At 53.4% G+C, this 13,289-nt stretch overlaps 1 protein-coding gene across 4 annotated transcripts; it reads left to right on the top strand.

Annotated features, from left to right (window-relative positions):
* Positions 1-3,368: 3,368 nt before the first annotated feature.
* LOC111143869 (cytochrome b-c1 complex subunit 1, mitochondrial) lies at positions 3,369-12,115 on the top strand. Of its 4 annotated transcripts, none has more exons than XM_022497858.1 (13): positions 3,369-3,483; positions 3,735-3,875; positions 5,739-5,825; positions 7,142-7,271; positions 7,485-7,683; positions 8,226-8,305; positions 9,710-9,825; positions 10,058-10,201; positions 10,319-10,479; positions 10,589-10,674; positions 10,978-11,066; positions 11,401-11,476; positions 11,922-12,115. In XM_022497858.1, the coding sequence occupies exons 1-13, from the start codon at positions 3,415-3,417 to the stop codon at positions 11,984-11,986; spliced, it is 1,443 nt and encodes a 480-aa protein (XP_022353566.1). In that variant the 5' UTR covers positions 3,369-3,414; the 3' UTR covers positions 11,987-12,115. The 4 variants fall into 4 exon arrangements, with proteins under 4 accessions (XP_022353566.1, XP_022353565.1, XP_022353564.1 ...); XM_022497857.1 differs by having other exon boundaries at positions 9,707-9,825; XM_022497856.1 differs by having other exon boundaries at positions 11,401-12,115.
* Positions 12,116-13,289: the final 1,174 nt, after the last annotated feature.

Raw genomic sequence — 13,289 nt, 5'->3', positions numbered from 1 at the left:
AATTTAAAAAACAAAACAAAACAAAATAGGGGCACCTGGGTGGCTCACTCAGTCAGTTAAGAGGCTGACTTTTGATTTTTGGCTCAGGTCCTAATCTCAGGCTCCTGGGATTGAGTCCTGATCAATCAGGGAGTCTGCTGCAGGATTCTCTCTCTGTCCCTCTGTCCCTTTCCCTATGCTCTTGCTCTCTCTCTCTCCCTCTCTCTAAAATAAATCTTTTAAAAAATAAAATCAAATTAAAAAAAAACATGAAAAAAGCCTAAAATAATAAATTGATGAGTATAGCAAATAAATATTGAACGAGAAGAGTAAGGTTAGTGCCACAGCCTTCTCAGGCAGCCCACATAGACCTGCTTACAGGTTTGAGAATCCCTGGGGTGGGTAATAAAGGGGATATGGGTAGAGATGGATAGAGAAAGAAGGTCTGGACAAGAAATGCTGTTAAGTTGCCTGGGTGGCTCAGTGGGTTAAGCCTCTGCCCTCAGCTCGGGTCATGATCTCAGGGTCCTGGGATCAAGGCCCGCATGCGGCTCTCTGCTCTTTCTCTGCCAGCCTCTCTGCCTACTTGTGATCTCTCTCTCTGTCATACAAATAAATAAAATCTTTAAAATAAATAAATAAATAAATAAAATCTTTAAAAAGAAAGAAAGAAGAAAGAAAGAAAGAAAAAAGAAAGAAAGAAATGCTGTTAGAGGGGCGCCTGGCTGGCCCAGTCGGTAGAGCATATGACTCTTGATCTTGGGGTCATGAGTTCAAACCCCACATTGGGCATAAAGTTACTTAATAATTCAGTTGGGGGGGAAAGGATATTTTTACTTCACCTCATTCCATATACCAAGTAAATTCCAAAGATCAGTGAATCATCAAAGACTCTTGCCAAGTCATTGCAATGGCTGCTGCTTTTAGTAAACATTTCCTTTTTTGACCAAACTCTTGAAACGCATACTTCCCCAGGACTTCTACAACATCACGCACTTCCTGTTTTTATAATTATCCTTCCCTTCTCACCTTAAGGTAGTTGTGGGGGTGGGGGAAGGGGTTGGAGAAGACTGGATATAGAAATTATTTGGAATAGAATTTACTAAAGGGTTGGGTGTGAATTTTGAGAGAGGAGTCAACAAGATTGGGTCCTAGATTTTTAGTCTGAGCAACTGGGTTAATGGAGGTGTCATTTACTGACGAAGGCAATTGTGGGAGGAACAGGTTTGGGAGAGTGAAGAGTTTAGTGTTAGATATGTTTTATTGAGACGTTGGCCCTCTAGGGGAGGTGGTGAGTACATGGTAGGAATATTGTATGTACAGAGAGCACAGAAGCCATGAGGCTGGGTGAGATGACCAGAGAGCAAATTTTGATCAGGAAGGGAAGAGGTAGCCAGGACTGAGACCTGGACTGTATTAAGATCAGGAGGTGAAGAAGAACCAGCTCCAGGGTGGTGAGACAAGAACAGCAGAGTGTGGGAACCTGAAGGTGGAGAAGGGATGAAGCTCGGAGGAGGAAGAAGTGGCTAATTATACTAAAGGAGCCCAAGCAACATGAAGTTCACTGGTTACAATGACAGGTGTGAACTTGGAGGAGTGATGTGAGGACTGGACTGAAGTGGCTCTGGGAGAGAATGGGAGGAGAGGAAGCACATGCAGTGAGCTCTTGGGGGAAGTGTGGTGGTCACTGGGGGAGGATGCTTCATAGGCAAGAGGCGCCGAAAGAGACGTGACAACCAAATGTAACGTTGTATCCTGGATGGAATCCTAGAAGAGAAAAAAATAATAGGTAGAAATTAGGGTAATCTGAATACATTAAGAAATTAAGGTAATCTGAATATATATTAGTTAATAATAGTGTACCAATATTTGCTCATTAATTGCAACCAATGTACCTTAATAATGTAAGGTGTTAGTAACAGGGGAAACTATATGGGAACTCTACTATCTGCTCAACTTTTCTGTAAATATAAAACTTCTTTAAAGTTTTTTTAAAATGGGAAGAAGGACTAATTAGACAATTCTACTGCATTTTTCTTTTTCTTTTCTTTTTTTTTTTTTAAGATTTTATTTATTTATTTGACAGAGATCACAAGTAGTCAGAGAGGCAGGCAGAGAGGAGGAAGCAGGAGCCCCGCTGAGCAGAGAGCCCGAAGCGGGGGCTCGATCCCAGGATCCTGGGATCATGACCTGAGCAGAAGGCAGAGGCTTAAACCCACTGAGCCACCCAGGCGCCCCTGCATTTTTATTTTTCACTTCTAGATCATAATATAATTTTAGACCACAAAATATTAATAAACACACACTTAAGCGTCTTTTGGTCTGCTTTTACAAAAATTATATCTTAAGTACGACTTCTTTTGAAAGATTACAAAGATCTTAGTACGATAAATCACATAAATCATGTAAAAGTGGAGTTCAGAGGTATGCTCTTTCAAAAGTAACGTCTGTTTTGTAAAAATTAAAAATTCTGTATTAACACAGAAATGTAAACGTAAATATGGTAGCATCCTTCTCCTAGCCTTCAATCCATTTTTCAGAAGTCACTCGGCTTCAAGTTTCGAGTGAGTTCCTCCGGATTTTTTTTCTATGAGATCTATTAGAAAAACCACATCGTTTTGTTTTGTTTGTGTGTGCAAGTTTTGTGTTGCAAACAAGGAAGACTACTTCACACACCCCAGATTAGGAGTTTTCTTTGTTCTACGGTGTGCAATGCACACGGAAGCCGGGTAAGACGGGAACCGGGAGCAACAGCCTTCTCTCACGTTCCTCTCCGAAAGGTGGCTCAAGGCCGATGACTTTGAATTTGAAGTCGGTTTCACAGGGCGCATGGTGACAGTGCCACAGTCAGTGCCACACGCACAGTGCCAGTGTCAATCGCGAACAAACGGAATCCATATTCTCTCCACCCAAATAAGCAGTCTCTAAACTGTTCCTTTTTCTTAGCGATATCTTGTTAAATTCCTTCGATGTCAACCGTCTGAATCTACTGACTTCACCCTTTTAAAGAAAACCGTGATCAGCAGCTACCTCAGAGTCCCCAGCATCCCACGCTGGGGCCTGAGCCCCCAGGCTCCCATCCCTGGACACGCGCGGCAGCGGCGCCCCTGTCCCGCGCGGCAGCTCCGGGCATTCAGTGGATTCGGACTCCCGCGGTTCGTGAGAAACATCGCGCTCTTTGCCTCCCACGGAAAAGGGAAGATATACTGGACCGCGGATGGGCCCGCAGTGGCCGTGGACAGCCAGGTGGGCGGACGCACGCGGTGGTACCGATGGACTCGCGGACAGAACCACGTATCAGCCCCGCGTGAATACTCCTGGTCTCCGCCAGGAGGCGGCCGAGCCCCACCTCTGCGGTAGTGCGCCTGCGCCTCGGCGCCGCTACGTCCACTCTACGCTTGAGCGGAGCGACGTAACGCCGACCGGAGCTAGAAGATGGCGGCTTCCGCAGTTTGCCGGGCGGCGGGGGCCGGGACGAGAGTGCTGCTGCGCACCCGCAGCTCGGTGAGGCGACAGCGAGAGCACAAGGCCGTGGAGCTGGGGGCTTCGGCACGCGGAGGGGAGCGGACTGTTAGCGGCGGAGGGTGGAGATTGGGGAGGTTCCGGGGTCAGGGCCGTGCGAAGGTCACGGCGCTGAGCGGGGATGGGAGTCTCGCGGCTGGCGGGGGGGCGGCGACCGGGATCCCACTGCTGGCTTGTGAGCCGAGGAGAGATCCTGCAACCCAGCCCTCAGTCTTGGTCGTCCCTTTATGCAGCCGGTCCTGCTGAGGTCGCCTGCCTTGCGCAGCACCGCCACCTTCGCCCAAGCTCTTCAGAGCATGCCAGAGACACAGGTCAGCGTGCTGGACAACGGGCTGCGAGTGGCCTCCGAGCAGTCCTCCCAGCCTACCTGCACGGTGAGCGGGGGCCCCTCTCGGGAGGCCGCGTTCATATTGCGCTTGGCGTCTTTTCCCAAGTCAGGGTGTGACCTTGGTCTCGAGTCCTCTGTGGTTTGGGTCGGACTCTTCCTCACTCACCTATAGATTGATTCTACCACCTTAATCCCTACTCCGGCTAGGCCTGGCTTCTTGGGGCCTTCCTCACTATAACCCACAGTCATTTAGCATATGATGCCTGCCACGCAGGAGGCCAAGTTCTTTGCAGCGTTTTCTTAAGTAGCCCATATGAGAGAAGTGATCCTGTTTTCATTTTACGGTGAGGGAAGTGGGTTTCAGAGACATAAGGTGACCGCTAGACTCAGCCCGAAGTATCTCCTGGCTAGACTGCTTATGCACTTGTGTAAGGAATGCATTTGAAGATTCCAAAGAAACGTGATGTTCCAAAAGATACAAATCCTCTAAATTGACTTACGGAGAGAAATCTTGGCTAGATACGTGAATAGGTGAGAGGATTCTCAAGCGTAATCCTCTGCACCCTAAACTCCAGGGCTAAGTCATTTTATTGGTAAATTCTTTCAGTTTTCCAGGAACAAATAATGTCCTTTGATAGAAGTTGTTATAAGTTGTTTGATATAAGTATTGATATAAGTTTGATATAAGTTGTTGCAAGTTATATAAGTTTAATATAAGTGAACACAGTAAAAGATCATGGGCAGCTACCGTATTACATGGTGCCTATATAAACTGACCCAAAGCCTGTTAAGAAAATTTGGGAGAGATTGCTGTATTTCATGGACCCTGAGATGCTCTAGATTGTAAGGGACACCACTGCTGGAGAAAGAATGCTGTTGATGATACCCAAAGGCTACCATGGGTCGTAAGATTAATTTTTCTTTCTGAGATGTTAGTTGTGTAACAAATAATAGTGTAAGAATTTGTGATATGGTATGTATATCCACATCTCTTGGGAAAGTAGATGTGAAAATTTTAAATCAGCTGTGAGCAAATATTAAAAAACTAGATAGATGTGGCCTGGGTGGGGTGAGTGAGGTGGTGTATGTTTCATAGCACACCAGGGGGCTATTGAGGAAACTGTGAGATTCTCATTGGGTGCCAGTGAGACACTTGGCAATGTTAAGTATTTGAGGCTGGTTAAAAACTTTTTAAAACTAATTGTGAATGAAAACGCCTCGCTTAATAAGAGAAAATGTTCAGTGTCTAAACCAATAGCCTCCTTTCTTAATGTTGAAAGACAAAATCGTCAGAACAAAGGCAGGGTATAATTTTTACTTTTATTTATTTATGTATTTAAATAAGATTTTATTTATTTATTTGACAGAGAGAGAAAGAGATCACAAGTAGGCGGAGAGGCAGGCAGAGAGAGGAGGGAAGCAGGCTCCCTGCTGATGGAGGACTCCATCCCAGGACCCTGAGATCATGACCTGAGCTGAAGGCAGAGGCCCAACCCACTGAGCCACCCAGGCACCCACAGAGTATAATTTTTAGAAAGGAGAAAATAAGTTGTTGTTTGCAAATGAAGTGTTGCTTGCCTTTAAAAAAAAAAAAAAAAGAACTGAAAAGTAATAAAAGAATATAATATTTCATATAGTAATGGGGTCAGGCGAGTGTGCACAGTTAGAAACTTCCTTGGGAACCAGTCCACAAATATGGGAAGGAAAGATAACATAGTATTTCTTTCAGCCAGTTCCTGTGCTCAGAGCACAGCTGTAGCTCCAAGCACAGGGGTCCTACTGAAACAGCTCTCCTCTACTCTGGGACTGTGACCACCTACCTAGGTTTTCTGATGAGTCATCTAGGGTAGGGTGTAAGTGGGGGCTGGGATAGTTCGTGTGTTACCTTTGTTGATGGCTTCTTGTCCAGGTCGGGGTGTGGATTGACGTTGGCAGCCGTTACGAGACTGAGAAGAACAATGGGGCAGGTTACTTTTTGGAGCATCTGGCTTTCAAGGTGAGGCTCCTGAAGTCCTACATCTCCTTTGGGGTTAGGGCTGCCTCTTATCCCTTCTGAGGATTCGAGTTAGCAAAGTCAGCCTCCTCAGTTACGGGCTTCAGCTGGGGGGGGGGCGATCTCTGGCTGGCTCTTCTGGAAGGAACCACATGGGCTTAGCCTCTGCTGGGTGAGCACCTATCTGGTCAGCGCCTGCATAAGGCCCCCAGAGCCAGAAAAAAACCCAGGGAGCCGCAGGACCCTACTCCTCACCAGAGAGGCCAGGCCTGTGTTGTATGTGTGCGTTGGTGCAGAAGCATGAAACACGTAGATAGACACGTGCATTTTAACAAATTCCTAGACTTGGGCTGGCCTGCATTATTGTCAAATGCTCTCCTCTGGCAGAATACCTGGGCATCTCGTTTATAGACGTAAATACCGAGGTGTCTTGAAGATGGGGACAGTATCCACCCTCAGCCCCTCAGTCAGCCCGTGTTGGCCTGAGGTCTGAGTTTTTAATTTTTTTTATTTTTATCTTTTTTTTTTTGAGATTTTATTTATTTATTTGACAGAGAGAGATCACAAGTACGCAGAGAGAGAGGAAGAAGCAGGCTCCCTGCTGAGCAGAGAGCCCAGTGCGGGGCTCGATCCCAGGACCCTGGGATCGTGACCTGAGCTGAAGGCAGAGGCTTAACCCACTGAGCCACCCAGGCACCCCGAAGTCTTGAGTTTTTTAAATGAATGAAGAAATGGAGAAGGAGTTATGGATGGGTGGGGGTGTGGAGCATCCTGGGTGGGTGACTACCCACCCAGGCAGGCGGACTAGCCAGCAGCAGCCGTATCACAAGTGTGTGTATAGATCTCAACATGGGTGTGTGTGCCAGTGGACAGCAACACACAAACGCACACACACGACTGGGGTTGAGTCCCACAGAGCTGTCCACTAACACACGCACAGTCATGTGAATGTCGTGGGGGTGGAGTGGGTCATGGCAGCATCACCTGAACATTGACGTGAGCTGACCTGACTGTGACTGTCAGTGAAGTGACAGAGAATGCTGGTAAGGCCAGGCTGCTGTGGGGCTGTGGATTTCAGGCCATACTTGAACTGGCCATGCCTTTCTCTCCTGGCCCCTGGCTCTCTCCATTTGATTAGCCTTTGATACCGTGGCCTGTTCAGCACTTGGTGAACACAGATCGTAGGCCCAGTATTCCTGTAGTCTTTGTTGAAGGTGGTGCCTATGGACGAGTGGTCCTTCTGGGACTTTGGCCTTTCAAAATAGGGATCCTGAGTTCCCATGTGGCCCCTGATTGGTCCTGTTGATACCTGGTTCAAGGGAACAAAGAATCGGCCTGGCAGTGCCTTGGAAAAGGAGGTGGAGAGCATGGGGGCCCATCTCAATGCCTACAGCACACGGGAGCACACGGCCTACTACATCAAGGCGCTGTCCAAGGACCTGCCAAAAGGTAATGAATGCGCAGAGGAGAGGGCAGGGACGGGGATAGGACTTCAGGGTGCAGAGGACAGGTGCCAGGAGCTTGGACTGGCCGGAGAATGGGGTTACCCCAACAGTATCCTCTTGCAGCAGGGCAAGCAGGCCTGCCAGGCCTGGGGGGTTTGTGCCATTACTGGCCCGCATCGGCCCACCTGGTACCCACACCTGCCCTTCTTGCATCCAGCTGTGGAGCTCCTGGCCGACATTGTGCAGAACTGCAGTCTAGAAGACTCCCAGATTGAGAAGGAGCGGGATGTGATCCTCCAGGAGCTGCAGGAGAACGATGCGTGTATGCGGGATGTGGTCTTTGACTACCTGCATGCCACGGCGTTCCAGGGCACCCCTCTAGCCCAGGCTGTGGAGGGGCCCAGCGGGAATGTCAGGTGAGGGGTGGCTGGGCCCGTGCTGGCACGTGCTCAAGTGCTGTCCACATGAGTTTGTTTTTAGGCGGCCTGTGCTATCGTATGTTCTTAATTTGTACAACTGGAAATGTTTTCTCTGTTGCCATATGGTCCCTGGGGGTCTTTTTGAATGCTTGTGTGGTCTTCACTCGAGTTAGGGGCCTCCTTGTAGGGTATGATTCTATGTGTGTCCTGACAACCTGAGGGAGGGAGTGTTGGGGATTCTGTCTGCGTGGTTTTTTGTCCTCTGGTGGGACGAGCTCTGACACCGCCCCTTGAGAGCATCCCAGCATCAGCTCACAGCCTCCTCAGAGAGGAAGGACTGAGCCTGTCCTCCTCCGGCTGACGTGAGGGGGGCCGGAGGGCGGGTGGCAGAGATGGGGAAGGGGATCGAAGGTTGTGCTAGGGCCCACTCCCCAGAGAAGCCATGTCTCTCCTTGTCTGTCTCCTCAGCTCTGCTTCTATGGGACCCAGACTGCTGTGGTTTGGGAGAGGCATTGAGCCACTGGCTGTGTGTCTTGCAGGAAGCTGTCTCGTGCAGACCTGACCGAGTACCTCAGCAGGCATTACAAGGCCCCTCGCATGGTGCTGGCAGCAGCCGGAGGTGAGTACTGGGCACCATCCTTGGTTACCAGAGCCCAGCTCTCCTGCTTCTGACTGTAGGGGATATTCCACCCCTGGGGATCCTGCTCCTGTCCTGTCCTTAAGGACAGTGAGCTCGCTCTCATGCCCTCTAAGGTGGGGTGGGATTCTGCCCTGCTGCCCCCGCCGGGGCCTGCCATGTAGGGATGCCGCTCGGCCTTGTTAGTACAGGTCTTTCTCAGCCCCGCCTTGCCCCTCAAGAGGCCCACGTGGCAGGCTGCTGGGAGCTGTAAGCTTTGCTGGCAGGTTGGTTCCTTGCATCCCTGCTAGCGGGCAGGCCGGACACTGGGGTGTGACGATGCACATTTGATGACAGGCCGTGAAGTGCAAAGTTGGAGGTTAGGGGGTGCTTTTGAAGCATGTGTTGTGGGAGCCAAGGTCTGAAGGATGGGGGGGTCAGGTGGGGAGTGGGGAACCTGAGCAGAGGGGCAGGGCGAAGTCATGGCCAAGGCTTAGCTGCCATGTAGGGGCCAGAGCGCAGGCAGAGAGACCAGGGAGGGTCTGTGGCAAGCGTCTGGTGGGAAGTGGCGGGAGCGAGGGATGGTTTCATAGATGGAAACCTGAAGGACGTCTGGCCATGGTGGGAAGCGGACAGGAATGGGGTTAAGGATACTTCTCCAGCTTGTGGCCTTGGCAGCCAGGTGGGTGAAAAGGACTGCTGGGAAGGGCATGGTTGGTGGCCGTGGGGCCTGTGACCTGGGGCACCAAGGGCAGTTTAAGCGGGCGGCATGAGAGGCTGTGTTGCGTCCAGCAGGGTGTGAGCTCGGGGAAGCAAGGAGTAAAGGCTGAGGTACCTGGCAGGCTGCTTATGGCCACAGTGCCAGCCGGTCAGGATGCTTGAGCAGCAGAGACCTCCTCTTGTAAAGGTGAGGATGTAAAGTCCTGCAGGGTCCTGAGGGACTGAGGTCGCAACATCTGTGAATGTCCCCAGAATGAGTCTCGGCCCTGCAGGAGCACCTCTGTGCCCTCTTACTAGCCTCCCCTCCCTGCCCCAGGGCAGCAGCCTCAAGCCATCTGCTTGAGGAAGGATCAGAGGGAAAAGGAGGGCAGCTGGCCTGGTGCCTGGGGAGCTCCAGGCTTGTCCTTATTGTGGGGGAGAATGCATCCCCGGGGACCCATCTTCAAGCCCGGCATGCCGCTGCTTCCCTGGGGCTGAGGTGATGGAGGCTCTTGGGTCCAGAGGTACCCGCCCCGCCCCTTGAGGCAGAGTCTCTCTGGAGGGTTCTCTTCCCTTACCTGTCCTGATGTGCCTGCCTTCCGCCGGCTCCCACCGAGCCAGGACGTGGGGCCCTCCGCCCATGCATGCCTCCCCTGCGCCGTGGCCCCTGCTGCCCGGCCAGTCACGGCGCTCGCTATCTCTCAGCAGGGGTGGAGCACCGGCAGCTCCTCGACCTCGCCCAGAAGCACTTTGGCAGCGTCTCAGAGGTGTACACTGAGGACACCGTGCCCACCCTGGCTCCGTGCCGCTTCACGGGCAGCGAGGTGGGCCGCCTGTGGGCAGGGGTGGTGTCCCAGCCTTGGCCTCTGGAAAGACCCTCATGAACGTGGTTGTCTTCATGAGGCCAGAGATCCTTGGGGGTGGGGAACAGGTCCTGTGGCCGCTGCCTCAAGCACACGTGTTCACACATGCATGTGCGTGCTTCATCCACCCCTGCTACCCTCCCCGGTCTCCTGGACGTGCTGGCTCTCTCAGTCTTGCCATGTTCTTCCTCAGATCCGTCACCGTGATGATGCTCTGCCCTTGGCCCACGTAGCTATTGCGGTAGAGGGGCCTGGCTGGGCCAACCCGGACAACGTAGCCCTCCAAGTGGCCAATGCCATCATTGGCCACTACGACTGCACTTACGGCGGCGGCACAGTGAGTGTGGGGCTCACCTTCGGGAGCAGGGGTGCCAGGCCCGGAGCTCCTGCACCGTGGGGCTCGGGGGGGGCCGCAGACAGGGAGGTGGTTGCTGACGATCCTCACCCTTGGCAGCACCTGTCCAGCCCGCTGGCCGCCGTCTCCGTGACCAACAAGTTGTGCCAGAGTTTCCAGACCTTCAACATCTGCTACGCGGAGACTGGGTTGCTGGGCGCACACTTTGTGTGCGATCGCATGAACATTGACGACATGATGTTCTTCCTGCAGGGCCAGTGGTGAGTGGAGGCCCAGTGCTGCTAGGCTCGGGAGGGGCCTTTGAGCAGGACAGTGGGGGTCGGGGACAGCCCCGTCCCTCCGATGACCACCTACCCCCGCCCGCTTCAGGATGCGCCTGTGCACCAGTGCCACAGAGAGTGAGGTGCTGCGGGGCAAAAATGTCCTCAGAAATGCCCTGGTGGCTCATCTGGATGGTGAGTCGTGCACTCTGTGGGGAGGGTGTGGTGCAGAGCCTGGCAGGGACAGCCCTAGGGTAGCCACGGTTCCAGCCAGGATGGGAGAGGAGAGCTTTGAAGGCCATGCCGTATCCCTGCTGCCACGGCCAGGTCAGCTGCAGCCCAGCGCTAGAGGAGCCGATGATGGGAGCGGGCGCTGGGATCCGGGCTTGGCCTTTGGTGCAGGTGCCAGCCTGGAGCTGGAGGCTCAGTGAGCATCTGTGCTCTAGGACTGGACCGGGCGGGGAGGAGGGGGCTGTAAGCCTCCCCTGATCCTTGCAGGCACCACTCCTGTGTGTGAAGACATCGGACGCAGTCTCTTGACCTACGGCCGGCGCATCCCCCTGGCTGAGTGGGAAAGCCGCATTGCGGTAATGTGGGCCCCTGGGAGAGGTTCTGGAGTCTTGACCTGGCAGACTTCTAGGGCGGGGAGTTGAGGCCTGACAGTGCACGGGGCAGTCTGCTGCCGCAGGCATCCCTGGTGTCTTCAGCACCAACAGGGTGCATCGTTGGAGGGCGGGGCAGAGGCGCTGAAGGCTGAGGGCCTGGGTGGGGCCTGCGGAGGTCTGCGGCAGGGAGGGCCCCGCTGCCTTTCTCCTTTGGCTGAGGGGGGCAGCTTCTCGGTCCATGTGGAAGATCTTGGTGGGCTGAGCTGAGGTGGTCCCCGGAATCTGCCCGTCAATGTGGTTTCTGCTTCTCCCGCAGGAAGTGGATGCCAGTGTGGTCCGTGAGGTCTGCTCTAAGTACTTCTATGACCAGTGTCCAGCAGTGGCTGGATTTGGTGAGTGGCCTAGAGGCCCTGTTCTTTATCCGTCTCCTCAGGCCTCCTGTTGGCCTCCCCTTCTGCCTCTGCCCTCCCCCCACCCCCCAGCCTGCACTGGCAGCAGCAAACTGAGGCCCCCGAGAGGCTCTGCCCAATAGACTGGCTGCCAGGGAGTTCTTGCTCAGAAAACCTGTCCCAGCAGCTCCCTGACTCCCTGCCAAGGTGCCTCCATCAATACTCCACACCCGCCAGGTAACGGACACCTCCGTGTGTGGGGTGGGGCTCCAAGAGCCAGAGCATGAAGTGACAGGCTCGGCACCCCTGGGGGAATGTTCTTTTCCCTTTTTCCACTCAAAGCCTGTCTTGTGCTGCTCTGGGCAGCTCCGAGTTGGGTGCGGCACAGGGCCAGGTGTCCCTGCACAGGCCAGGTACCCCGCCCTGACGCCCCACCCTCTCTCCACAGGCCCCATTGAGCAGCTCCCAGACTACAACCGGATCCGCAGCGGCATGTACTGGCTGCGTTTCTAGGCAAGACGGCTGTATGGGCGAGAGGGCTGGGCCAAGGTTCACGGTCCCTCCCCGCCACAGACATACCACCTCGGTTCTTCAGACCTGTGTGCAGATGACCTTACCTCCAATAAAGGCTTGTATTGAGAACTGTTTTGTTTCCTTGGCATTGCTGTGGAGTCCTCTGGGCAGCGGATGGGGGAGCAGGGACTTTCCTCCAGTTATGTATGCCCCAGATCCTTCCGCCTTCCCACAGGCTGATGTCTCCTCAGCCAGGGGCGAGCGTGGGGGCTGCATTATGGAGGCCGGAAGCCTTTGATGCCTGCAGGGAGCTGAAGCCAGATGTTTCCACTTAGCCACGTGGGGGATGCTCCTAGCTAGTCTGTCCCAAGAGTAGGGTGTGGGAACCCATGCTTTTGCCCTGGTAGAGGTCCCTGCCTGGGAATTCTTGTGGCTCAGGAGGGAAGCCCTTTGGTGTGGGCCCCATGTAGTATGCCTTCTGGCGGTTCCTGGCCTCCTGGACGGACCAGGAAGGGCCAAGGACAGTCCCCGAGGAAGCCTCCTTCGAATGTTTACTCGGGATCCTGGGAGGATGATAGCCTGGGGCATAGTGTTCCCATCTGATTTCTGACTGTTGCCTGGACAGGCAGGGCAGGAATCCTTTGCCTCGATTTGCAGCTGACTCAGGCTCTGAGAATAGCCCTGAGCTCAGTGGGGCCCGAGCCCCCTCCCTTGACTAGATCTGTCCCAGGCAAGTCCTGAGCTGCTGGCCTGATGATCCCCTTCCCATCTACCTGTGGCAGTCAGGAGCCAGTGGAGCTCAGAGCTGCCTGGTCCCCCTTCAGGCCCTGGCCCCACAAGGCGGGTGAGCAGGTAGACCCCTCTTCCTGTGTCTCCATCCCTTCTGCAGTCAGGTTCCCTGGGAGCCCAGGAAGGAAGTGGAAGTGAGGGGCCTGATTCTCCTGGGGGAGTGCCACTAGCAGTCAGGAACAGGATGTGGGGACAGAGGTGGTTGAGAAATCACCCAGCATCAGCCTTGCAGTGGCCCCAAACAATCCTTGAATCCCTCCTGCCCTGCCCCAGTGCCTTTCCCTCATCTCTGCTGTCACCAGTTGTCAATTAGGAAATAACTATCGAGTGCCCGCTAGAACCCAGAGCGGGAGGTCCCAGGTCATCCCCCTACTTTGAGAGAACCTACTAGACAGTGCAGAACCCTGACAGGCCCACCCCTGGTGCTTATAGATGTGGCACACTGGGTCCAGGGAGTAAGTCTGAGCTCCTGGAAGATGGGGTTGATGTCTAAGCCCAGGCTTAGAAAGGTTCT

This window comes from Enhydra lutris, unplaced genomic scaffold (genome assembly GCF_002288905.1).
Source record: "Enhydra lutris kenyoni isolate GAN:26980312 unplaced genomic scaffold, ASM228890v2 scaffoldscaffold10, whole genome shotgun sequence".
Classification (NCBI taxonomy): domain Eukaryota; kingdom Metazoa; phylum Chordata; class Mammalia; order Carnivora; family Mustelidae; genus Enhydra; species Enhydra lutris.
Note: the sequence above shows the minus strand (reverse complement) of the source record. Positions and strands in the feature narration are given on the sequence as shown.

Coding starts and splice junctions, on each gene's coding strand:
- LOC111143869 (XM_022497855.1), top strand. CDS start 3,415: ATGGCGGCTTCCGCAGTTTGCCGGGCGGCGGGGGCCGGGACGAGAGTG. Junction 3,484..3,734: donor TGCTGCGCACCCGCAGCTCG/GTGAGGCGACAG, acceptor CCCTTTATGCAG/CCGGTCCTGCTGAGGTCGCC. Junction 9,826..10,057: donor GCCGCTTCACGGGCAGCGAG/GTGGGCCGCCTG, acceptor GTTCTTCCTCAG/ATCCGTCACCGTGATGATGC.